Source organism: Anas platyrhynchos, chromosome 3 (assembly GCF_047663525.1).
Source record: "Anas platyrhynchos isolate ZD024472 breed Pekin duck chromosome 3, IASCAAS_PekinDuck_T2T, whole genome shotgun sequence".
Classification (NCBI taxonomy): Eukaryota; Metazoa; Chordata; class Aves; order Anseriformes; family Anatidae; genus Anas; species Anas platyrhynchos.
Genome location: NC_092589.1, coordinates 66,900,267 through 66,928,261, shown reverse-complemented (window position 1 = coordinate 66,928,261; position 27,995 = coordinate 66,900,267). Strand labels below are relative to the sequence as shown.

The 27,995-nt window shown below is 36.1% G+C and overlaps 1 protein-coding gene and 1 long non-coding RNA gene across 22 annotated transcripts in view; one reads left to right on the top strand and one right to left on the bottom strand.

Annotated features, from left to right (window-relative positions):
- TRDN (triadin) overlaps positions 1-27,995 on the bottom strand; it is a 239,662-nt gene that overhangs the window by 78,725 nt on the left and 132,942 nt on the right. For 16 of the 20 annotated variants that reach the window (XR_011808384.1, XM_072036042.1, XM_072036055.1 and 13 more), the window contains 5 exons: positions 22,299-22,334; positions 19,000-19,053; positions 6,184-6,216; positions 6,048-6,080; positions 4,751-4,777 (listed from right to left, as the gene is read on the bottom strand). Coding sequence is in view for 19 of the 20 variants with exons in the window: in XM_072036042.1 (XP_071892143.1) it covers positions 4,751-4,777; positions 6,048-6,080; positions 6,184-6,216; positions 19,000-19,053; positions 22,299-22,334 (183 nt within the window). In the remaining variant the exon portion in view is untranslated. The remainder of the gene's footprint in view (positions 1-4,750; positions 4,778-6,047; positions 6,081-6,183; positions 6,217-18,999; positions 19,054-22,298; positions 22,335-27,995) is intronic. The other 4 variants (XM_072036044.1, XM_072036045.1, XM_072036051.1 and 1 more) reach the window with 1 other exon arrangement.
- Positions 13-27,183, top strand: LOC140002200 (uncharacterized). 2 transcript variants are annotated; one of them, XR_011808387.1, is made up of 3 exons: positions 127-352; positions 1,190-1,350; positions 27,020-27,183. It is a non-coding gene; the product is annotated as an uncharacterized lncRNA (long non-coding RNA). The 2 variants fall into 2 exon arrangements; XR_011808385.1 differs by having other exon boundaries at positions 13-1,350.

Here is a 27,995-nt window from a genome sequence, read left to right as displayed (position 1 = left end):
CAGGGAAGCCTTCTGAAGCTGATGGACATCTTGGCCTAAGCAGGCCAGCTCAGTTTGTATGCTACCGGCTGTCTGCAGTGTCTGCAAGTGGGCTTGAGGCCAGAAGAAGGATATTCTGTTCCCATCAGGAACTCTTTCCTAAGATTCACTGAAATGTCAGGTATGGACAGATGAATTGCTTAATGTTGAGTGGGATGGACCAACTCTCACACATCAATCATTCCCCTGCCACTTGCTCTTGTTTATCCCAGAATGCTGTGGGTTGAGAGTGTGTTTGTGAGCAAGCTCCATGTAAACAGTGAAATATTGCACCTCAGTTACTTCTCTGTAAAACCAAAACCAGGACACTCAGGTAACTTATTTTATAGAAAGTAATCTTCAGTTTGCCTGAAAGTCAAGTCTGAATAGAAAGGATGACTGACTGATGATCCATAGCAAAAAAAAAAAAGTGAGTACTCCTTTTCTATTCAAGTACCTAACGTGTCAGTCATTAGACATACAGAACAGCAAAGAGGAACAAGGTTAGTTAATATTTATTGTAGATCTCTTCTATTACCATCTAGGTTACTTAGGCCCAGATTAGCCAGGCTACTTAAATCAGAAATAAATTAGATACCTACATGCCTAGGTGAATCTGGGCTTTGAGCCCTGCCAGTGTGAGCACAGGGCTTTTAATAATTTTGCTAAAACTGTCAAATATTAAAGAATAAGCTTATTTTAATATGAAAAAAAAAAGGGAAAAGAAAAAGAAAAAGGGCACTTAGACCCATATGCACTCCAAAATGTATTTTCAGCAGCAATGATAAGAATACAATGAATTATTGAGAACAGTTGTTTTCTCCAAAGCATGTTAGTCATTTTAGCTAAAAGAAAGAAGTTTTGGTTTGTTCAATTTCTGAAAACCAGAAGACTGATAGAATAAAAACTGAAAATATTTTCTAGACACTGAATATCCACCTAGAAGAGCAATACAAATTTCTGAGATGAACAGGTATTTAGAGTCATCAAAATTGTGTGGAGGTGGTATACAAAGAGTACAGCTATAATGAAAGAACCAGTCAGTCTTGAGCAACCTTGTAGCTAATATTTAAAAATAACAACTTGTACTATTAATAGTATTCTGTCAATCAGTGCATTCAGTAATGCTGTAATGCTTCTATAAGCATTTCTAAATAAATTGCTATGATAGATTAGCACTTCAGTTGCTGTTGGGAACTGGCAAGTAGCATCATCTGGACATGGAAGAGTAATACTTGGAAGAAGAATAAGAACATCACTTTATTCACTCAGCTTTTTGAGAACAGAGGTGTGAGCTGCTTCGGTGATGCTGAGAGGTCTTTTATTATCAAGGTAATCGGTGTCACTTTAACAGTCGTTATAAATACACATAGAATCAGTTTTGGAATAAGACTTCAATGAAGGTTTTGTTTCATTTGTATTAGAAAATGGACAAGTTTTCTAAGTAGCTAAAGATTTTATCCCTTTTACTAAGCATTTTCAAGATTATGACACTTCTGAGTGGCATCCTGAAAGATCATCTCTGTAAAAGTCTGTCCCTTTGCAGGCACTCCCTACATGAAAAGCTGATCCTTTAGCTGTATCACCTAAGTAACATGGAATTAGAATAATCTTTTCCTCAGAAGGAAAACATCAGGCATAAAAATTAACTACTTGAACTAATAATAATAAAAAAGGATGCATGTGAAAGCAAAAGCAAAAGTATAAGTTTGCCAGGAATCCATCTATTCAGCAAGTTATAGTTAAAGAAATAGATGAATTACATGGTGTCTGGACTCCCTTTATATTTTGTCCTTTCACAACAAAATCCATAGTAAGTTGGCATAATGTGCATCAACTTGGTTTGTATGATAATTGTTCCACTGATTCCATCATAAGCTCTTTGGAAACAAAAAAGAAAGAACTTAGCAAGTATTATTATATATATATTATTTTCCAGGAGAGCAATCCAACAGTGAAATATTTCTGCATCTTTAATAGTTATAGGCTACATTTGTTAGTTATAGGCTAATTTGTAAGACTATCTTTATCCCTAAACAGAGAGTTTTCATAACTAGAACCTCTATCAGAAATATGTATTCCAAAGTGCCACTGATTTTAAAGCTGTTTTGAGATGTTTGTTCAATGTGAAGGTAAACTAAAAGAAAACATTGATTGGAGGCAAAACTCACTGAACTGTGACATCAGAGGCAGGAGCCCCTTGTCATGACTTCACAAACATCAAGCAATCATGAACCTAGAAAGTGTCTATTATGATTTATGAACTGTTCTGTTGCATGGAGAAAACAAAAAAATTCCCTATTATAAAGACATTATAAAACCTTTTGTGAGAGAATGCAACAAAACTTCTTATAAGCTTCCGATAAGCTTGATAGTTTTTCAGAAATACAAGGTAGTGGGAATGGTAAAGACCTTCTTCCATGTCATATTATTCTTAATTTAATTACATAGGAAGAGAATTATATAAAAAACCTCACTTGTTGTCAGGCAAAGATGGTTTTCCTTCCATGAATATGCTTAAAAATTTCAATATTAGCCAACAGTTACTGAATATTCAAAACCACACTGCAACTACAGAGCTACTGAGTCTAAATGCATTAATGTCAGGAGGAAAAAATAAAATTGTTATTAACTTAAATACAAAAGAAGAGTTTTGGGTTCAACATTAATCTGATCCTATGATAAAACTAAGATCAACATTTTCAGTTGTGAAACCACTAATTTGACAGCAGAAAAACAAAAAAACAAAACAAAACAAAAAAAAAACAAAAAAAACCAGAACAATTCTTGTCTGATATAATAGAAACATAGAATTTCCGTTTGTTTTTAGTGAACTGTGAATTTTGTTTTATTTCTAGTACACCTTAGTTCAAGATTTATAATTCAGATTCTCTTCTGTTCTTCAAAATACTGGTGACACGATGAAGACAAATTGCATTTACAAATGCTTGCTTCTCATCTAAAAAAGTATGAAATGTGCTATTCAGTGGAAAAACTTGAGACCACTCACTGCAACAAAACATATGGATAAAGTCTCTGTTGTTTCAAAGATCCTGTTAATTATAATTCACAAAAGACCTAAAGAAAATAGCTCTTAATAAAAGGGTAAATATAGTCAGTGAGAATAACATTTTCTAAAAGCCAATTTCCCAGCAGTGGCCAAGGAAAACTTCAAGTTTGCAGAAATGGACTTAATTCTGCAAGAAATAAACATTTCACTTTTTATTTATTTATTTATTTATTTATTTATTTATTTAACCCAATGGACACAGGTTTGGCAGAAATAGGTTCATAGTTGAAATATTGTCACTGAATGCACAGTACAGTGTTACAGAAGAAATAACAATGTTTCAAAAAAGATTTGCTCAGAGGCTTCAAGCAATTGGTAAAAGCTCTATTCAGTCACCCGTAGCATCAAGACTACTTTTATTTTCAGATTTTGCATTCTAGAATTTGCTGAAAGTGAAAAAGATGCACACAAAATACATTTTTTTTCCCCCTCACCAGTTTTCCCTTTTATCTGGTGCGAGTACAAAGAAAGCAGTGTCTAAATTAGTTTTCTTTTCTGTTTTGCTCAATACAATTAGCTGCATAGCAATGACAGCATTATGAATTTAGCCCATGAAGCAGGGAGCTTAAAAACATCCAATAAAGGGAATGCTGCATCAGCTTTGATTTCCTTACATTAATCTCCAAGACTGTGATTCTACAACCCTTCCTCATACTGCAGAACACTATATTGGTTTTCAATGAGTTCTTTGGAAATGAACTCAAAAGAGGATGATTGAATGACAGCAGTGTGTTAAAAACTAATATTTCTCATTTCTCTGCCTTTGACTTTTGGCAGACAGATTTGGAAACTGTTCACAAGTCTGAGCAGTTGATAAAAGTAGTGCTATTGTTTCAATAGGAATGTTTGCAAAACAAGGTGGTCTTTGATGTGAATAAATAGAGTAGTGTATGAACTCCAAGTGAAGTGCTTTCACTTGTTTCCAAGTGAAGTGCTTTTCCACTCGTTTCTAAGATATGACTGGTACCTGTAATGTTCTTAAAGATTCAGAGTTAATATCTTACACTCTGTATATGTAAAAATTCAGACACTAACACAACAACCTAATATTTGCTCAGATGGAATTTAAGACCTTGAGGTTTCTGAACAGTCCCAGTGCCCTGTGCCTTCAGGGAAGGAACAGATGGTGAAGAAAGTTCTGCCCCCATATCTTCCACCCTCTCCCAATGGCAGTTCTTGTATGAAAGCAACGCAAAAGCTGAACCTCTCCATAAAAATTCCTAGACTCAGTAAATAAAACTGCTTCAGTCACTGGTTTTGTGCTGCAGCTGGACTGGCAAAAAGAGAGATACTACTTTGTGTCACGTCTCTATAAAAGACTGATTACTTGTCTTTTCTGCCCTTCACAACAAACAAACAAACAAACAAAAACACTTATGGCTTGAGTTAAGGTTAGAAAATGCATTTGGTGAAGTTGGAGAATTATAGTTTGTCAGTCCATGGATAACTTGAAAAAAGATCTTTTTTTTTTTTTTTTTTTTTTTTTTTTTAAAGGGCCTTTCAGGTGCTGCAAGAAAGGACCCATTAATATTTAAAAGGTCTACTTTATTTTACATAAATCATACCTGCTAGCAGTTTTGTCACAAGAAACATTTTCATAAAGAACAGACTAAACACCAGCATTCTTCCAATTTAATTTTAAAAACAAAAAAAGTTACCCACCTTTTGACTTCAGAGTTTCCACAGATGCTGTAAAATACAAGAAAATATTCCAGGGAATAACTTTTGCAAATGTATAAAAGCCCTGTTAGAATAGATTTTATAGAATAGGACGGAATATCCTAACATATTCATCCCTTGGTCAATGTGCTACCTATTTCCACAGAGTAGGCTGAACTACTGTTGAACTACTGTTCATTCATTAGTTTTTATGTGGAGGAAAACTGAAGCATACGTATGTTGCTTGTTTGGATAGTCTTATAGCAGATGACTAATAAACATGTAGCTTAAAAGCGATGGAAAACAAGGTCAGGTGGTATAGATACGGTTCCACTAGCTTTGCTATTTTCAGGTAATAAGAGAAGGTGGAAAAACAGGTTGCAAAGTAAAACATTGGTGGAGTATATGCAACAGAAATCTCATTTTGTTAATCTCAGTTATCCTGGGAAGTTAAGAGCATTTTCTCTGAGTCTGTTGAAAACTCAAGGCGTAACTTAGGAAAAAGAACCATGCTTGTATTGGTACAGGGGAAGATCCATTTTCAGAAGTATTGCTTGAACATGTGTCTTTCAGTTTCATTTGTTTATTATTCTTCATAATTGGATTGAAATGAATTAAGCTACCACATTTCTGTTTCTCATTATTGATACCCTCATTTTGAAGCATTGTGTCAGGTTTTTAGGCTGTAGAAGAGGAGGGATTTTTTTTTTTTTTTTTTTTTTTTTTTAGTATATTGGCTGTCTACTGTATTTTTTGCTCAGAATCTGTATCTAAGAAAATAGAGTCATCAGATGAGTGAGTCATCAAGCTTGGCTGTAAAAGGAGTTTAAAATCTTTATGCTCTTCCAAATTTGGTTAAACTTGAGAAGTAGATTCCTGTCAGAAATAACAGCACCTAACTACAGGAATAAAATATGTGGGCATAGGTATTTGAAATAAAACCAAACCAAAACAACCTACTTCTTTCCTCCCTTCCAAATGCTCAAGTTCCTATTTTGTGTTTTGCTCTCTATCAGTTTACTGTGATCTCCAAGCAAGGCCCCTTCCTCCCTGAAAAGACAAACCTTTAAAAACTGAAATAAAACAAACTCACCATCGTTCTCACGTACATTTGATAAGATCACTGTTCCAGAAGGCAAAATAGCTGCATGGCTGCTCCACAGTCATTTGCTCAAGTAAATTTGATTAAACCAACAAATCTTTATCCCTGGCTTAACTTCTCTTCTCCCTTTACCTAATCCTGTCTTAACTTAAAATGAAAACAGATAAATGAGAAATTAGTGTTCTTTACAGGTCTTACCATGTACTTTTGATTCTTTCTTTGCTGTTTTGGCTGTAAAAGCAAGCAAACAAAACCCAAATATTTACTTACAACAGGGATTATTTTAAAACATTGGGACAGCTGAAAAATAAGATAAAAAAAGGATAATATTTACCAGTATCCACCATTTTTTCTTTCCTGTGTGTTTCTGAAAAAGAAAAAAAAAAGTCAAGCACACTTTCCTCTTTTTATAATGTCTTCTTTACTTGAGCTGGACAATCACTTTCATGTTAGAATCATAGAATCACAGAATATCCGAGTTGTAAGGAACCCTCATGGATCATTGAGTGCAACTCCTGGGTCCCCAGAGGACTACCCAGTAAGTCAGACCATGTGTCTGATTGTTGTCCAAACAGTTCTTGAACTCCAACAGGTTCAGTGCCATGACCCCTTTCCTGGGGAGCCTGTTCCAGTGCCTGACTACCCTATCAGTGAAGAACCTTCTCCTGATACCCAGTCTGAAACTCCCCTGTTGCGACTTCAAGCCATTCCCTGAGGTCCTATCACTGGTCACCAGAGAGCAGAGCTCATGAGGAAGCTGCAGGCTGCCATGAGGCCTTCCCTCATTCTCCTCCAGGCTGAACAAACCAAGTGACTTCAGCTGCGCCTCATGTATCTTGCCCTCTAGACTGTTTACCCCATTTGTTGCCCTCTGGACTCTCTCTAACAGTTTATGTCTTATACTGCAGCACTCAAAACTACACACGGTACTGAAGGTGAGGATCCACCAGCACAGAGCAGCTGGCAATGCCGTGCCTGATGTACCCCAGGATATAGTTGGCCCTCCTGGCTACCAAGGCACACTGCTTGTTCATGTTCAGCTTACTGTTGATCAAAATCCCCAAATGCCTTTCTGTAGGGCTGCTCTCCAGTGCCTCATCACCTAGTTTGTACGTATAACCAGGGTTGCCCCTTCCCAGGTGCAGAATCTGGCACTTGCTCTTGTTAAGCTTCATATTGTCAGTAGTTGCCATGCTTTCTAAATTGTCCGGATTTCTTTGCAAGACCTCATCCACCCTCAAAGGAGTCAACAGCTCCACCCAATTTGATATCATCTATGAATTTCCTCAAAAAACTTCAAAAACCTGTTACTAGTGGATTCTGGATGTGGCACATTGCTTTGGGGGGTTAGTTCAGGTGAGCCTTTCTCTACCTTCCTGCACATCAAAATAAAACCTTTATAGTTATCATAAGTCACTTTATCCCCAGTGATTTTCACAATGTGGAAACAGGATCAAGATAACTGTTAATATCAGACATCAAAGGACTTAACCCATATCATAAGATGCGAAAGGGAACTCTAGTAGTAATGCAGGTTAAAATATCTGCAGTTTTACTTCATGGCAGACTAAATGGAGGCCTGTGAACCAGCCGTATGTGTCTCTGCAGACATCTGTGACATGCTCCTTGCCTTTTGTCATAGAGACTGGAGACTAAGCAGAACATCTCATACAGCTGCTGCAGCTTTACAACCATGGTACATAAGGAGGGGGTAAGGACTCTTTTACATGAATATGCAATGTGAAGGGAGCTGTGGCCAACAGAAGCTGATTACTAAAGGGTCTGGGACCTGAAACTGAAAAGCTTTGCCCACCTAGGCCCTGTACCCCTCTGGTAAACCATGACTGCGATTTACAAATTTTTGATAGGAATTTCTGTAAGAGCTCTTTTCATCTTGCCAGGATTTGTTTCAGAACATTTTTAGAGGAGTAGGCAGCCATCCAAAGGGAAGAGGAAAATATTGAACTTGTCTCTCAGAAACTCAACATCATCTACCAGGCATGGGCAAAATAATATCAAAAATAATAGATCAGCTTTTGAAATCCAAAGATGATGTCTGCACACGCTTTTACACAGTATATGTAAAAACTCCAGTGTGTCAGTTTGATTTACACAGGGACATTACCTGCATTTAAGAACATTTAAGCTGACTGATAAAAAGATTAACAGCTGCTTGTATTAAATACATTCTTGCATAAAGGAGCATTTTTGCATGCTCATCACTTCCTTCTATAGGATGACTATATTTTCTCTATGTTTATTAAGAAAAATAGTTGTATAAATGCTCTAGTATAAAATTAAAGAATATTAGTACCTTAACAACTTGAAGTCTAGAATCAAGATATAAAGTTCCATATTCAAAGTGATTCTGCATGCTGTACCCTCACTAAAATCAAACCTGTCCTTAAATTTGATTTATTCTTGAACTGAATAAGCAAAAAGGGATATTTTTTCTCAGTAGAAAATGAAATATTTTGACCAATAACATATTAATATGAATAGTATCCACATTCAATATTATTTTATAAGCAGTATTAATACAAAATGCTGTGCATATCTAAAAGAAATACTATGCAGATCTATGAAAATAATTGATATTTGAAAATGCATAACCCAAAATATGAAAAAACTACAACTGCTAAGTTTTTAGACAAAGTTTGTCACTACTCCATACTCCTACTCCTAGTAAGTTGTATCAAGCAATGCATGTAGTTCTATCTGTAATGAAATATTAATTTCTTTTCTGTTTTAAAATCTATCCAAAGTGCCAATTTATATATATATATTAAAGCAAAATGTAGCTTCTAAATAGTTTCGTTTTGAGCTCTGTAAAACAAAAAAACAACAAAGGATTATCGTTTTTACCATTTTACAAAAAATGTTGTGGGAATTTCATGACAATTGCATAAGCAATTTTTTCTGCACTTTAAAGCACAACAATTAGTTTTCTGAAATCAGGGACCCAACTTTAGCATAGTTATATAAAGAACATTTTAATGTGTTTATTACATAATGTATATAATATAGACTATTACTGATGATTTACAATCACATTGTATATATGACATGAGATTCAGTGGAGATGGTCAAGCAGCAGGTTGATGTGGTCCAAGCAATGAGCCAGAAATGTGATTCTTCCAGCAATAAGGATAAGTGGAGACAGAGAGTGGGCTGGCTTTAAATAGTTTATTACCTGGATAGATCTTATATTTTTATGATGGCATCCTAGCTTGGGTGGCAATCCAAGCCCAGAAAACAGCAAAAAGTGTGAGGACAGAATTTTGGGACTCAGGGGGTTGTCTGACTCAAAGAGCTTAATCATAACAACAGCTGCAGCTTTGGTTTTGTGTAGCCCAAGTGCTCTTCAGAGTATCCAATTTCATTCAGATATTTTAGGACTCATCCTGTGAAATGAGAGTTTTGATTGGTTTCGTGGGGTTTTCTGTTTTTCTTTTGCTCAGGACTGCTTCCTGGAAACTCAAGGAAATGTAATTATGGCTTTAGTGATTCTGAGGCAATTATTTTTCCCTCTCATTCTAAGATCTGTCAGCTCTCATGAGATCAGGGAACAGTATAACATTAAAAACATTCAGCAAGCATTTTTGCAAAGGATAATATTTTTTATTTATTTAGCTTTGTTTCCTGTTTTTTAAACTGCAAAAGTTAAGGATGTTCCACAGAGCTTCTTTTATATGAGTTTTGCTTCCAGAAGCAATTTGAAATAGCATCCTTTCAAAAAATTTAATAACTAATAGAACTTGACATCAAGCCCTTCAGTGGAAATCTGAGATGATATGAAATTTCAGGTAATGCCTCCTATGGTATTTTAATAGAATGAACTGAAATCTTTCTTTCATTGCACGAGCCATAAACTACAGGACAGTTCAGGTCTAGATCTTTGTCTTTCCTTTTTGCCTCATATCACCATTGCTTGATTTAAATGTCTTTTTATTATTTATTTATTTGCTAACAAGTAGTTAGTATGACACATGAAAGGATATTGCCAACTGTAGGCACATTAAATATTTGCCATGACATTTGTTGTTCTTATCTATAAAGATGTGTGGGTGTGTGTGTGCACGTGTGAGAGAGGGAGAGAGAGAGAGACTTTACATGTTTTCATTCAGGAAAGTTCTTCTGTAACAAAATATATTCTTACCATGCATGGAATTAAGATTGGATTTACTTTGATATTTCACCATCAAATAAACTCTGATGTTTTCAAGAAAAGGTTTTTCTGATTTATGAAAAATGGTGTATAACTTGCTCTTAAAACCATATAAATGTGTTTTTGGTGACACACTCCTAGATACTGCTGGAGCAGGTGGAAGAGAGAAGAGAGCCTGAACTTGATTTTGCTCATCTTTTCTCCAAGCCACACTCTTCCCTGGAGTGCCAACAGTGCTGAAAAGCATGTAGATTGGCATGTTTGCTGTGGTACACTTTAATCTTCAGTACGATGATGGACAGTCACAAACTGTGACCTTCTGCCATCTGTCAGGAGAGAACTATTGACATCCCATTCTGATCTGTATATCTGTGTGCACAGGTTTGTGTGTGTGTGTGTGTGCTTGCACTTGTGTTATGTTCTAATTCACATATATCCAAGAAGTGTTCAGAAAAATAAAAACTGAATTTGGAAATACACAAATTGGGAAAATATTTAAATAAATGGCATTTCAAATGGATTTGTTGTTCTGTGGTATATGCCACGTCAGATAAACAATACTGATTGCACTCAGTAGCTGCAGAAAAAGGCATTTTCTGTACTTTTAATTTTGCCACAATTATTTTGATGAATCTAGTTAAATACTGCTTTTGTTATGTTCTATGCAGTGTCTTGAATACTAAATCCTTAGAGAGTAGGAAGTTAGTCTTACAGTCTTGTAATCTTGGTTTTATAGGCTATGTGCCTGTCATTTTCCCTCTTAGACCTTTATAACGCTGGTTAATTAAAACCAACTGAGATAGGGTGCTAAAGCTCTGCAAGATAGTCTTTTGTTAAGAATATTGAGAACATAAGCAGAAAAGGTCTCTTTAGTCTCCTCTGTTGAAGGGAAAGATTGCAACATGAGCTGAGTCATGTTATTCGACCTGAGATAATCCACATGAGAAAGTTTTGTATCAAACCTGATTTTTCAAGTTGTTCCCCAGAAGTACTTATTTTCCTGCATTTGACTGCTGCTTCTCTGACTGGATCACTGCCAAATCCACTGCCACCATACATTTTGATTGATAAAGGTAGTGCACTGAATGTATGACTGAAGCTCAGTGAGGAAGCTAGTATTAGGATAGACAAATTGACCAAAGTCCTTAAATTTCAGCTGATTTGGTCAGTCTTCATCAAAAGCAGGTTAGATGCTTTCAAGATCCTTCGACATCACCATACAACAGTTTTGCTGTCAAAGTTGTCATGGAGAAGAGGCTCAGCTGGTTATACCTTGGTGTTTTAGGGAAAACCCCTCTATGTTTTAATAGTCAACAAACTGTGTTTTCCTAAAAAGGTATACATAAACAAACAAACAAAAAATCTTGAAGTTAGAATAAGACTAGTAGTATAGGATCCTCTGTGTTATGTGGACATGTTTGAATAAAGATGTCTAGAAACATTCATTCAAGTCTAGAGAACCTTTTCTTATTCATCAGCAAGGTAGATGGAAAAAAAAAAAGAAAGAAAAAAAAAAGAAGAAAAAAAAAAAGAAATGATCAAAATGCACTTGAGTACTGCCCCTAGGATTCTTAGGAGATGGGGTCATTGAGAGGGTTGATCATTCTCAGTTTTCAGATCCTTCTTTGAAATTGAGGAGGTCCTCCGATAGTCAGAAGAAAGCCTAGCATTCTATTCTTTTAGAATATCCAGTTTATTAATCCAGAGAAAACAAACAAACAAACCAAACCAAACAAACAAAAAAAAACCAAGCAAACAAAAAACACACAAAAACCATTTTTATTCCACAAGGCTTCCGTACTGAAGCCTAAAGATGAAGATGACTCTCAGAAGGGAGACGGATAATTTACCGTATTGGAGTCTAAAATGCTCTGTTAGTTTCTGCAAAAGTTAGGATAATTAAGAGGAATCCACATCATAAGAAAGTGTGGAAAGAATTCAGATTTCCGATGTCTGTCTTGACAACCTGGCAAATCTCTCAGTTGAAGGAAAAACATTCCCCGAGGATGGAAATCACATGCGAAGAAATTGGTTGCTTAAGTAAGCACATTCGAAGTGCACACTTATGTAAATATAGAATATATTTGATCACTCCTAGGAAAACATACATCACTTTTGTCATGTGGCAAGGAAAAGGTGTGGGTCTTGTAGTTTCCCAGCAGAATTAGCATAACTAGTGCACAGTCTGGATGTATTCATAGACAACAGTGCCTAATTTCCCATTGGAATAAAACTCTTTCTGATTCACAATTCTTAAAAAGAAAATTAGGCTAATCCTACAATGCTGGCTAGGGAACTGCCTATGTTCAGAACTGGTGTATCACCCACAAATAGCACTCATTTTCTGAAATGCTCGTATGTTATGAACAGAGTCCCTGTGAAGAGATCAGTTCTTAATGCCCCTCAGTAGCACAACTTGATTTAGGAACAAATTAACTTCACTAGTCTCAGGAGTTCTGGCATGAGCATCCAGGCAAAAAAAAAAAAAAACACAACTTAAAAACATGATGTGAATCTTTAAGCACAGACATAGAGTTCGTGTCTGCCAAAGATAAACCTTGGACTGTATTTCATTTAAATAGGGATCTGAGGGATACTTTGAACCTTTTGAGGACTAAGATGACTAAGCTGCTCAGGCATAAATATTTCCGGTCAATTCTCAATAATTAGGGGGACACTGTATAGGATTTAGAGAAATCCTGTGTTGAACTACATCTGTTTGAACCAGGAGCACTTCTAGGGAGGCATCTCTATTGTTATTCTAGGTGGAACTGCTCAAAGTGGAACAACAGGCAACACAATGAAAGTAATTCAATTTTTCCCAACCTCCTCTCATTCTGAGGTTAAAAAAAAAAAAAGAGTCAAATGACTTTGTAATTGATTTATGAGAAAAATATACCCAGGGAGGGTGGTCATAACTCATACTGCATCTTCCTGTGACAAGGGAATAAGGGAATTACTTCTGCTTCAAGCTCTGTAACCCACTGAAAATAAGAGAATATTTTAGAAGAGAAAGAAAACTTAGAAGGAAATTCTAGTTTAAGATTTTGCCTGTCATTAGGCAAGCAATATGTAGATTAGATTAGTTAATTCATTAACAAAACAAGTAGATCCTAAGAATTAATGCATCAAAATCCTAAAAGAATACATGTAATTCAGAGTTAATGAATTTTGAACAGGCGCTGTAATGGTAGTGCCTGACTCAGAGCTGGGGACTGATGTCAACTGTCTCAAAAGAGAAGGATAGAAGGAAGCAGTGAGCAAAAGCTTTGGTGTATTTGCTCTCAAAGTATGAGTCAAAGGTCATGCATGTGGTTAAATATTTTTGTAACTAGGACATGCAACTTCTTTAGAGGATATCTACAGAGATGGTGTCATATTGATGATCCTTGTGGGTCCCTTCCAACTCAGGATATTCTATGTAGGAGGACATCAACAGAAGGTGTTAGAAGTGTGTAGATCTGACAGTTGTTAAAATGCTGAGATCAGTCTAGCACACACATGAAATAAAATCAGCAACCACTATTTCTGAAATATGTAAATCTCCAAATTTGTGCATTCCAATCAGCTGTTAAACGAGAGAAAACTCATCAGATTGTGTCACTCTGCAGAATAAAGCGGTCCTGCAGATTGATAGTAGATTGCTTTGTACTTTCAATACTAGGTGGCAACTTTTTAATACAGAAACATTCAAGTCTGTAGTTGATTCAGACCTGTATGACATGAGAAAAATCATACCTAAGAAACATCACAGTGAAGTATGTTGTGTTTCTACTTTCTGTCTACTTGTATCACTAGAAATACAACACTGTTACATTCAAGAATGTTGTAAATTGTATATGTAATACAATCACACATGGTACTGAAAACTTGAGTTCACATCACCTCTTTTGACTTCACTCCTGCTCCTTTGTAAATTAAGTGTCATTTTCATAATGGCCTCAACGGGCAAGGTGAGGCCAATTTATTCCCTTCCTAGCAAAGCAAAGGTGGTACCACTTCCCAAAGATAAACGTCTGAGAAGGTAATCATATGCAGTGTATGTGATAGTCTGGATTCAACACAGCTTTAGCATGTACTTAAATGCTTTGTTGACTCAGAAGAGATTGAAAGACATACTAGATGCTTTGAAATTGGGCCCGATTCTTGCTGAAAGAGCAATTAATCATGAAAAAGCTTCAGGGCTATTAAATCTTGCCAGCCACAGAACAAAATTCCTTAAAATGCACTTTTCCATAAACAGTGGTCACTTAATCCTTTTACCTCTCAATTGTTTTTAAATGGCGTTTTATTTTGACTCTTTTAACTATTGTTAACTTTCGTGTATTAAAGAACCAACCCATTTCTTGTTTTGTAGTTAACTTGCTCCCCCTGCCTTGCTCTTAAAGTAATGCCATTTTAGTTTTAGCAGTACCTTGTAGCCTTGCAAAAACTAGACTGTAACATTTAATAATATCTGGTAATAGCCAAAGAAACAAGTTGTTTATTATTATTATTATTATTAATTATTATTATTAAAGTACACATGTATTCATGGTTAACTCTGGTGTGAACAGAAGTATAGGAAATTATTTAACAATATCCGATAATGAAATGCAGTATATTATAAGGAATGTATAAATGCAACAGCCAGGCTATGAGACTGGGCATCTCATCATTCTAGCAAAACTAGCAAAAATATTCTGTATTCTAGATCAAGAAATTTTAAAAAACTAGAGGATAAAAACTGGATTTCAGATCAGAAAGCTTAGTGTAAGATAAGCTATTTCATGCTCCACTTAAATAAATCTTGTATATGAAGAATACAAAGTATTAAAGTGAAATCTTCTAACACTAGAATATTCTTCCTTTATTGCAGCATATGTCAAGAATTCATTTTTTCATTCCCATTAAGAGTTGGATAATGATCCGGCTTACATGATCCAGTGGGCTATATAAGACCTTTTAGTCTGCAATAGCTTCTTAGGCTTGAGATGGGATGAAAATGTTAGTAGGCTAAAATGATTTACGTTATTTATCTACACCTACCTAATAGATTTCCATGGATATTGAAAAAATGTTGAGTGACGGACCACGATAGCAGCAAGGTATTAGCTGCTGGGGATAAAATGAATACCTGGCAGACCAGGAGAAGAGTCAGCTGCTAGGCTTCACTAATGACAGTGGAGACTCACTGGGACAAATAGGTGAGGACCAAACCCCAGCTTCTGCAGGTTACTGAGGACTGGAGAGATGATAATTTCTACCTAATGTGAAAAGATACCCAAGCCTGTAACCTTTAAAACCAGACAGAAACCAAATAACAGAGAGACAATATAATATTTAAATACCCCAAAAGTTAAGGTGGGGGAGAGGAAGAATTATGTTAACCTGGACCAAAAAGGAAACTCTTCTGGGATTTAAAAGGAATTTTATATATATATTTTTTCCTAACTCCTTCTTACCAGTGAAAAAAAAATCAGAGACATGATAAAATAATAATAATTCTAGTACAACTGACAAAGTAGGTTTGAGAGACTGGATGCAGCTGACATCTGAGCAATTAAAATAGACCTTTCATCTGTCATACTTATTTTTTTCTTTCTGAGTCCAAAATACATTCATCGATTTTCAGGGGAAATGGTGGTCAAAAAGAGTTTCTATTATGAACCCAAAGGGAGCAATGAATGAAATTTACATTTTATTTTATTTTATTTTATTTTATTTTATTTTATTTATTTATTTTTAATGTGTGTGGAGAGGAAAATGGGAAAAATTAGGCATTAAAAATCAGGAATTAGACAATTAAGTGACACTACAAAATCTGTTAATTATACTATAAAATTAAATTAAAAATTGCAAGACCATTCCAGGGAAATTCTGAGCTGCAATTAGGATTTAATTTTTTACATTGTTGAAAAGAGTTGAGTGTGATTTTAAATCAAGCAAATCATGAGGGAAAAGTACTGTCACCAGTGCTTAGAGAATGCACACGAAGTTATGAGTAACCTTTGTTGGTTTCAGTGAAGGTACTCACAGATGAACTGATCACAGTCCTGACCCTATCTAAGGAAACACATGGGGCTTGGTGGCTTTGATGCTCTATGCCTGCTGGTGAACCCAAACATACCAAAAAGCTTCCTGCATGGACTGAGCCTGTTTCACACACTCCCTTCCCTCCTTGGCACTTTCCTGTACTTGTTTTCCTCCTGGTGCCAAAGCAGATCTATCAGGCTGCCATGCATCTATGAGCCACTGCTGACACCTGGACCACTCACCTGGCCATATGTTAGTGATAACTGCAGAGAAAGACACACAGCATAGTGTGGGAGCTCTTTCCACTTTCTCCAGAGAACCAAAACTCCCCACCAGTGGGATGTGGCAGGTGCTCAGCACTTACATGTCAGACTCTGAGAAGCTCGGGAGCCTCCTGGTCTTCAGAGATTGGCACAGTGCACATGGGATGGTCTAAGAAATCATGTGAAAGAAACCTGTGCCCTTCCTCAAAGGAGGAATGCTAGACAGGTGTTTTGTAAGGTGGGGTCACCCTCAGACTTGTCCTACCGGCACAGCTGGGGAAGTGAGAGGAGCAGGGTTCGGATGGGGATATCAAAAGACAGTAACTGGAGAAGGCTAGCATGATGAAAAATCTTCAACACCTCTTCAGCAGTCTTTCTCCCTTCAGAACTTGCATATACCTGTGAATCTATTACACTTCTCTTTAAAGACAAGTGCTTTGGTCTCCATCTTCAGACGAGCATCAGAGAGGAAATTTTTCCAGTTAGATAAAAGTACATCTGAAAATATGCACTTTGAAAATCTGGTAACAGATATTCATTAAGGTTGGTTTCCTATGGCAGCCACCAATTTCCAGACTCAGAAGCTGTCATAGACTTCAATTGTCTACAGTAATTTTCTCTGCTTTCTCCATATAATCATATGGAGATAAAAATAGTTCATTATGTATTAGGCAGGGATTTCTTTACCAGTGACTTTAAGACCAAGAACATATGTGGTGTAAAAGCAGTGGAAGATGACCAGCTGTGCTCTCAGTCTGTTCAGTCTGTTAATACGAATAAACCTTCAGCGTTAGGCATTCTAGGGTACAGGTTGCGATGTAATAAGATATGTGGAAGAAAATGAAATATGAAATTGGATAATGTATTTAATTTACTGTACTAATAGGCAGCAGTCTAGCTATGTTGTTGCCAAACAAGCGTATTTAGTATTTCACTATGGTGAGTTATTCTGGGGGTAAATTAATTTTCAGAGAACTGTGCTATTTGATGAGGGGAAGCATAAAATAAAGTCAATAATCTACTGCTTTTTACCATTTTTAAGGCAAACTAGATATTTAGAAATGTGTTAGAACAGACAAACCCATTTTATTTTTCCATAAAAGCCATACCAGTTTTTCTTCTTTTCTTTATCTTAAATACATTACTGTTATCACCATTCTTGCCAACAAACAGACTCATTGGAATATTTTTCAAAAATGAACACAAATATTGGAGGCAAGCAGGTGGAATGAATTAATTAGGAGCATATGGTTCTAACATAATGATATCTGCAGTTTAGTGTCGGGACATCTAAGGGTCTAGCTATACAACACACTTTGGCAACAAAGATGCTTTAAGAAATTATCATGTACACGGGTATAAAAGTTTGTTAATTGTTAATCCAAATTTAGTAAAGTGATGCAGTCTAAACACCCTGCCACATACACACATTTCTAGGACATTTTTTAATTCCAGCCCATGGCAGTGATGTGGTTTACACTATTCTCCCAGTTGTGTTAGCACAACTGAACACGGTGTCAAACAAACACAGAAAGCAGACACTGGGAGCATCTGTGGGGAAATGGCACTTCTTAGGTCAGCTGCACAGTTAACTGCTGTATATTATGCCCTATGCTTACCTATATTGACTGCAATTCAAGGCTACAAGTCCCTCTGAGGTAGAGGCAATTTAAGATGTTACTGGCTGGCATTGACCCTTGGCCAGTTGCCAGTCTCCCCTGCTGAAGCAAGTTGTTATTCCCTTATTCAGTGGAAGTGATCTGTGAGGTAGATCACTGAAATAGGTCTGAACCAGAGAAAGACAGCTAGAGAATAGTTGAAAAAAAAAAAAAAAGGATGACACCACATATCCACATAAATTTATATAGCCACATGTAATAGAAGCAGCTGAAGGCTGGAGGCAAGAAACAGGGAGAGTGGGCTTTCCATGGGGACAGTGCCCATACAGCGCATATCTGTGATGCCAATACCAAAAACAGTTCAGCAACACAGAAATTGTTGTAACATTGACTGAACCTGTTGCAACATCAGCTGTCCTACTTTAGGTTAAAAGAATATCAGTTTTATAGCTATCACATTTTCACTTATGAATCCTTTCTGGTTTTTAATAGTTAATTTTAAACCTGGTAAAACAATTAATGTTCTGAATATGTAGATTGTTATTCATTAGAATCAGTATCATTAAATTTAGCAGATTTACTTTGTGAATTTTTTAAAGATGATTGTGAAGCAGAATAGAAACTAAATCAATAAAAGGTGGTACTTTTTACAATCCATTTTGAATTTGATATGAATTTGTGCTATTACTTTGTTTAAAAATATTTGTCTGTCTTTTCAGTGCATATTTAAGCTCATTTTCTTAGAATTCCAGTTTTGTAAAACCTGTTGTGGGACCAGCACTCTGAAGAACCCGAATTCTCAGAGTGACCCAAAATGCCCCCTTACAACTGCTATGAGAGGACAAGAAGCAACGATAATTTTAGAGATTATCAAAATTCTGCAAAATTCAATTGTTCTTAGCAAATAATTGACATGCAGATCACAAACAAAGGCAAAAACAAAGCAAAACAACCAAAAAAAAATCACCACCATTGAACACCCTTCAGAGTGGCTTTTGTATAATCCAGCAGATGGTGCTATGATGCAATAAACTGGTTCAGGAATACAAGAAATACCCTGAAAGAAATACATTTTACTCCTTTACCTGGTATTACTGCTTTTTTGGTGGATGGATTAGCTGCAGGGTATTTTGCTGGCTCTGAAAAACAAACAAACAAAACAAAACAAATCAATTACTATAGTGTTATACCTTAAAAAACAGAAATATAAGGGAAGTCTTCCATTGAGGTAAATCAGCCTGTAGCAATTTTTTCACTGAAGAACCAGACAAAGAGATTATCCAAAGAGAAGGGAGCTGAGCTGCTTTCATTTAATTCAAACACATCAACAAAATGGCTAACCACAAGACTAGTATACATTTGCCATAAGAAACTGAATCCCTAATTTTTGCTTGTTCCACTTAGTTTTTCCATGCCCACTGTCAAAGCAGAGTGAAGCAGGTATTGAGGGGTTTGGACATGGCCTCCCCACATAGGCAGCAGCTATGGACTGGGAGCCTTCACCTTTGATCTTGCAGCTGTGAGAGTAAAAAGTCCTGAACCAGCCTATGGCAGCTGGTATCTATCATTTCTGCAGTGGCTTCTCTTGGGTTGTCACAGCTACTCAGAGTGGCATCCTTTCCCCCCAGTCTAAATCTCTCCATGATGAAAAAGTGAGAATTGGGCTACTTTTGGAAAGTACATCCGCACAGACATGGCTACACCAGGAATCTCTCTCCATTATGAGGAATGGGGGAACATGTGGGGAACAAATCCATGTTTGGTTCTGCACTTGGAAGAATAACTGCTTGGTTCTCCTTGCAGAGAAACAGGGCCTCTCTGGCTTCTTAGATGTAGCTTTTCTTTTCTTTTTTTTTTATGAAACGTCTGCACCATTCTCTCTTCATTGAGGTAGAACATTTCCTTGTGGAATGAGGTTCCAAATGAAGTGCATATGCATCACCTGATCAGACTTGGAGAAGAAGAAGCCCTGGGTAGAAGAACCTAACTAGCCTTCAGGATTTATTTACTCTTTACTAGTGTTTAGTTAATCCTTTTTATCTGTGGGAGCTGTTAATACAGGCTGTACTTAAACCAGGATAATCTAACAAATTTCCATAAGTTAAATACCAGTGACTTTCATAATGGATTTTTGTATCAGCTAGAAGGTCCTCTAACTTATAACTCATATTTCCATACTGTGAGAGGAAATAATTAATCATTTTAATCACAACCTGAATTACAGAGTGCCAAAAAAATGTTAGTTAATCCTTCACATCTGTCACTGTGTTATTACAAAGAAAAAGAATATGGCTATATCAGGAATGTAATTTCAAGTTCTTACCCTCCAGTCTTTTGAAAAGTTCATGAAAGATGCATCAGATTGTCTTGTGAAACATAATGAAAACAAAATATAGTTTTGCATGTGTAGGATTGTTTTGATTCCATCCATTTAAAAGTCTGTAGCAAATAATTATACCCTAACTTAGTTATTATCACAGCATTGTAATTGCTTGGGGTGCTCATCAGTCCTTCAAGAAGTATGTAGAAGACGTTGGAGAAGTATCCTTAGCATTGCTTTCCTGAGTGCCTGTTCCCGTAAAAGCAGTAGGATATCCAACACACATAGTTTACAAATGATGAGAATGACGAGATAGACTTCATACAGAACTGCAGGAATCCTGCATGAATTCCCTTCTGAGCTCTCAGACAGAGCTTGCTGGCCAACAAGACTATATTTTCATTTTCATAACATTTGTGAAACAAATTAGATGAGGATTCTTTTTTTTTTTTTTTTTTTTTTGTTAGCATCCTTTTTAACTATTTTCATTTGAATGCTTCATTTTTGAGCAAATAAAATAATTCTGATTTAAAAAATATTTATTTTTATGAAAATGTTCTGTATACAATTTATGTAACTTTTCAATAACTCTGAAACAAATGTACTGAAGATATTAAACTTTTTAATTTTTTATTTTTTTTTTTAAGTGTATGCTATTTAGTTAATTCTAGAATCATAGAAACATAGAATCACAGAATGGTTTGGGCTCAAGGGGACCTTAAAGATAATCTAATTCAAGCCCCTGCCAAGTGCAGGGACACGTCCCACTAGACCAGGTCACCCTTTAGCCCCATCCAGCCTGGCCTTAAACATTTCCAGGGATAGTGAATCCACATTTCCTCTGGGCAACCTGTGCCAGTGCCTCACTACCCTCATGGACACAATCTAAATCTCTCCCTTTTTTAGTTTAAAGCCTTGTCCTATTGCTACACTGCCTAACAAAGAGTCCCTACCCAGTTTTCCTGTACATCCCGTTTAGGTGCTGGAAGGCCACTACAAGGTTTCCCTGGAGCCTTTACTTCTCTAAGCTAAACAACCCCAAATCCTTCAACCTGTCTTCCTAGGAGGTATGCTCCAGCCCTTTGATCATCTTTGTGGCTCTCCTCTGGACTCATTACAATATGTCCACAGTTCATTATTCACAAACTATTTCAGTGCTAATGACTACATCTTTATGTGAATAAGTTTCAGTTGAAAATGTGGATGGCAGGGGATTCTTCTGCCATGCAGTCTGGGAAAGATCATATATGGTCCCTGGAGTCAGTGTATTCTTTAGTCATAAATTTGAATGAGATTGCAAAGCCCCATAGTTGTCTGAACATTTTTGCATATTGTACTTTAACAAGAGATCTGAGCAAATGAAATCTTTCCAGTGTAACTATGCCATACTATTATTACTATATTGAGGCATTGATGCTTACAATTACGGATTACAGTTGATGCTTACAATCGCAGAAGAAAAAGGTGTAACAATACTCTTAATACTCTTGTCAATAGCAAAGTGTTCTCAAAACTCCTAAAACTCCTTTTTTTTTTTTTTTTTTTTTTCCCTGTGGAGGTTATTTATTCGTTATTTATTCAGAACAGCCCAGCTCCTACCTCTCTTCTGCCTCAGAAGTCTTCCTGTCTGCATATGTGGTAACTAGATAGGCAAGGCCATGCTTTTGCAATTTACAAAAATAAATCTGATGGTCCTCCGGCACATTGGACTTTGAGTTCATTTACCCAACTTGGTGCCACTGAGAGCACATTCAGCTGAGACCTCATTTGACATTTTCTTCCCTATGAAACCTTTGTTTTTGAAGACAGTGATAGAAAACAAGGAAGGCAAAACTGTCAGTCACAAAGAGGAGTGTAGAATTAGAAGTAGCATAAGAATGGATTTAGAGTGTAGGAGGCAGATGAAGTCTAAACATGTCATTTTTCAATTATAAATGGTGTAGCTACTTTATTCTTTGTGTTTTCAGCATTTCAGTAACTATTACTGTGGATTACTGAAACATGCTGTTTGAAACTATATGACATGTAAAAGAGATCATAACCTATTGCACAGTAACATCTTACTTTTGAGTTCTTTGGACACAGCAGCTTCTTTTTTATCTGTAAGGTAAAAAGAAAAAAAAACGCATAAAAACACAGGTAGAAAGTATATAGGTAGACAGAGAACTGCAGTACGTACTTTATTGTTGCAAAGTGCATTTGAATGATGTGGTGAATCATTTATTTTCTGTTTCATGATGAAATTGCACCAATTTGCATGTAAGTGTAAATGCAACAAAACATATATGAATGTGGACATTTATGTTTAATTTCAATATAGTTATCTGTCAGATTCAACATATGGTTGAGTTACCATGGCTTACATGTACTAGCTTAACCATGGTTGCTCACCATGTGTACATTCTCAGGTTGCAGAAATGTAAGGCAAGATGCCCTAGAAACCTAAGGATAAAGTCAAGCAATGAAAAACACTATTCAGTCTGGTCTCTCTTCAATTGTTGACAACCATACAATTGACACCTAGTTTGGACAGCTCCACACAACACCTACCCAAAACTCTAGCTGCCATATATTTCCTAAATGCCATAACAGATGGCATCTTTAAATTTAAAGAGAAGAGAGAGAAAGAATCTGAGATATCTCTCCAGTCCAGCCTAGAGGAAAGATCCCTGCTACTTCAAAATTTTCCCAGTTAAAATTCAAGCTAATACATTTCTTTTATATTACATTACATGTAAAAAAGAGAACATGTATGACTGTTAACAAAACTGGGCAAACATGAAATAACTTATGAACCTGAAGTAACTCAGTCCTATGTATGGAACATATAAGAATAGGCAAAATCTTAAAAATCCCTGTTTTTAAAAAAGTTAAAATAAGTCAGCTATAGCAAAATGCAACATGGCTAAACAGCTATTAAATGAGCTATTTGGTCCCATCTTCAGTGAAAGTGGCACTGCTGTTCTTTTGTAGAACTTTTTTTCTGATGGCTGAGAGGACATTTGGAATCTTCACCAAGTAGGTGCAAGTAGGCAGAAATATTCAATGATAACTCTCCACTATAGTGGTTGGTGCTATCCTACCTCAGGAATTTTATCTGGGTACAAAAGTATGCTACTTTTATAATCATATTAAAGACCTTACATATTCTTTCACCAGTCTTATTTGTACAGCTAAAACACTGCTCATGGAGGTCCTATAGGACAGGAAGCAGAGATGAATAATGGTAGAAGTTACCACCTTAGGAACCCATGAAAAAATGAACATCCTCTCTAATAATTTACAGGGTGCCTAGAATATAGGCAGGATAATTTGTATGTCCACAATTTATGAATGATAAATTAACTGTGCCTTTAAACACTAATAGAAGAAATACTTCAGGGCAGAAGCTGCCAAAATAAGTAGCTTTCAAAACCAAGACTATCCCATTATCAATAATAATACAAAGTTGCATCAGTTTCACAGCTTTCTAAATTGCTGTGGAAATGTTGATATGAGATAAGGTAATGCAAATGACTGCCAAGTAGTCTAATAAAGAGTCTTGAAAAATTCAGGGGAAAACACATTTCTGTTTGGGTGATATGCTGCTCTGAACTGAAATGTTTCTAGGTTAATCCTTGGCTTCCACTAACTCTCTATGAAAGCATGTTTTGCAGGCATTACTTCAAAGTATGATAATTACTACATTTAGATGAAATTAATCATGAAGCAGCTTTCAGTCATGTTATCTGGCTAAGGAGACTATTGAAGCCTTCAAGAAGTGCCTATTAGTAGCCAGATATGGAAATTTTAAAAGGTGTATATTGCAGTGATATGAATCATTTATCACAATAATCTTCTGTTGCTGGAGGTTATAAAAAAATAAATAAATTGACAGTATCATTTATATTAACAAGTGGGATCTAAATAAAGCCCTCTAGCTCACCACCTCACTTTTTTTTTTTTTTTTTTTTTTTTTTAATATAAGCCATATATTAGGACAACATTTTAAATACATTTTATAGACATAATTTATGTTAAAAGAATCTGTGTGTTTTTCCATCATCTGAAACCTACAACATATAGTAAATTCTCGGAAATACATGTACACAACATCAACATATAGTAAATTCTCAGTAAATATCTGAACAACCTGTCTAGTAAGAAAATCCTTTTAAAGAGCTGAAAATTTTGAAAAATTATCAATAGATGATCACAATAACATTTGATTATATGAACAAGTGAATATTTTTATTCTTAAGCTATTTTTTTTTTTAAGGCAAAGTGCCTGAAGTTAGATTTCTAAAGCCATACTTATGCAAGTAAAATGAAATGTGGAAGATGTTTAGTAAGACCTTAAACCAAGTAGATTCTTCCAAAGGTATATAACACTTACATCTAGGTATCTCACGCTTGAACAAAATAAATGAATTAATTAAAGAGAACTGAATAATTGGTAGATCTCAAAGGAGACAAAACTGATCGTGACTTCCAAAGTCCCAAAATGCAGTTGCTTACTATAAGTCACAAACAATAGGTAACTAAACAACTCAAAGGAAAATAATACTGAAAAAAATAATTGAATTATGAGTTATATTAGTGCAATTAAAATCTAAGAGCATTTTACCTTATTTGATTTTACTTTGCAAAGGTCTTGGTTTTAACTTTTAAATTATAATAATGTGTAAGTTATTGGGGAAAGAAGCTTGTACTACATTAGGTTTCCATAGTCATTATAACTTTTTCTTAAAATCAGTAGCAACAACAAAATCTTTCTGGCCTTTTTTGCTAGCCAATATGTGGTTCTGTTTTCCATGTTAATTAAGAGGAACTTCCAGAAAAAAAAAGTTAACTTTTGTTAAACACCACTCCTTGGCGTCATATAAACATTATCCTAAATACATCTTTGCCAATCATCCTAGGAAGCATAATTGCCAGAACTTGCAAAAATTGCCAGAACCCTTTTCTTTTTAAAACTTTACTCTGAATGTCTTGCGACTGTAAAGGCAAATGTGTGATATGTGTATGAATGATGTGTACAAGTCTTGGAAGCTGTGCAACATCATTAAGACTAATATAACACATGAACAGCAGTCTGGGCACTCTAGCAGCCTTGACCGGCAGTGCAGTTAAAGGCACCGTAGCTTCCTTGGTATCGGTGACAGAACTGTTTGATATCCATCAGAAGGGATTCTTTTTTTCTTCTCCAAAATAACCCCACTTCTACAACAATGTAAATCAATAAAATACCCAACAGTAAGTCCCAATAGGCTGTTGGGACTTACTATAGCAGATGAGACTTCAAAATCTGACCCTTCTGATATTTTGGTTCCCAAATTCAAAGCATGCAATTTTTCAGGAGCTGCTGAGAACGTGTTTGGTATTCAAGTCTTCTTAAAAGGCTTATATAGATCATCCAGATACTGAGAGATCCAAAACTACTGGGTATCTCTGACAATCCTAACCACAAGCTTTTTTGAAAGCACCTGTAACTGACTTTAACGTTATAGCTAACAAAATCATTTGTAAGACTATGAAACACCCTTTCCTTTTCGCAGCTATTTTCAGGAATTATTTGAAGACAGTTATATTTTGGTGCGTGTTCTCAAAAAGCAAAAACGATTGTACAAGGTCCCCTCTTAGGCGGATTTTTCTTTTACTGGATCTTGAAAAAGATTAAAGAACCGTAAAATATTTAAAATTAATAATAATAATAAATAAATAAATAAATAAATAAATAAATAATCTGACTGTTCTTATCTGTACAGGTTAAAAGGATCAATTTTGAATTCAAACTAGGAATAAGCATCTGGCAGCTAGGATAGATGTATCAGTGAAACAGCAAAGCAGCATTTATTCTTTCACCTCTTTTTAGCACATAGCTCGATCTTTTCCTCAGGCCTCAATCAGCATTCTTTTGAAGTAAACTATCAGTACACAGTAACTACAAATGACATCTAAGCTACAAACGGGGCAAGAAAAAAAAAATCCCTCTGAGCTCATACAGTGTCTTTCATGCCATTGAGTCCCTAGGAGGTTTGTAATAAGCCATTAGAGAAGGATGCCCCAGTGCTCTGCTTCAGAATGTGGTGGTTTGAGTTTAAACAGATTTCCAAAACAAAGTATTTCAGACATTGCTCTGATGTGAATTATAGAGCTAGGTTTCAAAATTATTATTATTATTATTATTTTAGCAATAGATTTGTAATACAATGTCCATTGTACATTTAGGAATAGCAGATCTTCAACAGCTACATACAGCCTATAGTTTCTATATATAAACATTATTTCTGGGAAATAAATGGGTCTCAAATTGCATTCTCTTGAAAGACTCATCTGCTTTTTTTCCTATAAAAATATCTCTCACTCATATAAAAATCCTAGATTAAAGGTGTTATTCAGATAAATGAATATTCCAGGGACAATATTCTGATAGTATTGCTAATGCTGCACTATTTAAAAAAGCATCTAGAACCCCTAATTATTTTTTTCTTGTATATAAACCAACTTTTCTCTTCAGAAACTTACAAATGTGACAGTAATATCACATTTACAAACAGAAACTAATTTCAGCATCTGTTAGCAATCACGGTGTCTGAATTAAATAGTACATGATATCATAATCAAACATTGTGTAATCCAGCAGGTAAGGTTCAGGATGCAAGGACTCCTAGCCTGATCTGGGCTAAGCACCAAAACTTGGGAATTACTATATACCTCTAAAAAACATGTTTCACTGAATGAAAAACTAAAGAGAAATTTAAAATTGGTCACTTGGCACTGACCATCTATCTTCTCTCTTTTAGGTGATGATCACATCCTTCAGTGCGATGTTCACTTATTCAAACCACATTTGTTGGCTAATAGTCTACAAAGACCCACAGAAAATAAGTTCTGCAATGAAAATACCTCACACAATGTGACGAGCTGACTCAAAGAACGTTTCTAATAAAACTCCAAGAAATTTGTCCTTGTTGGTTTCTTACCACTTATTTTGACTGAGGTATTCAACTAGTTTTGTCATAAAAAGTAGGAAAACAAAAAGAACAGAAAAATCACAGAATCACAGAATTGTCTAGGTTGGAAGAGACCTCAAGATCATCGAGTCCAACCTCTGACCTAACACTAACAAGTCCTTCGCTAAACCATATCCCTAAGCTCTACATCTAAACATTTTTTAAAGACCTCCAGGGATGGTGACTCCACCACCTCCCTGGGCAGCCCGTTCCAATGCCTCACAACCCTTTCAGTAAAGAAGTTCTTCCTAATATCCAACCTAAAACACCCCTGGCACAACTTCAGCCCCTTTCCCCTCGTCCTGTCACTAGGCATGTGAGAGAACAGACCAACCCCCACCTCACTACAGCCTCCTTTAATGTACTTATAAAGAGTGATAAGGTCGCCCCTGAGCCTCCTTTTCTCCAGGCTGAACAAATCCAGCTCCCTCAGCCGCTCCTTGTAGGACTTGTTCTCCAGACCCCTCACCAGCTTCATCGCCCTTCTCTGGACTCACTCGAGCACCTTGATGTCCTTCTTGTAGCGAGGGGCCCAAAACTGAACACAGTACTCGAGGTGTGGCCTCACCAGAGCCGAGTACAGGGAGACAATCACTTCCCTAGCCCTGCTGGCCACACTGCTTCTTATGCAAGCCAGGATGCCGTTGGCCTTCTTGGCCACCTGAGCACACTGCTGGCTCATATTCAGCCAACTATCCACCAATACTCCCAGGTCCTTCTCCACCAGGCAGCTTTCCAGCCACTCATCTCCCAGCCTGTAGCTCTG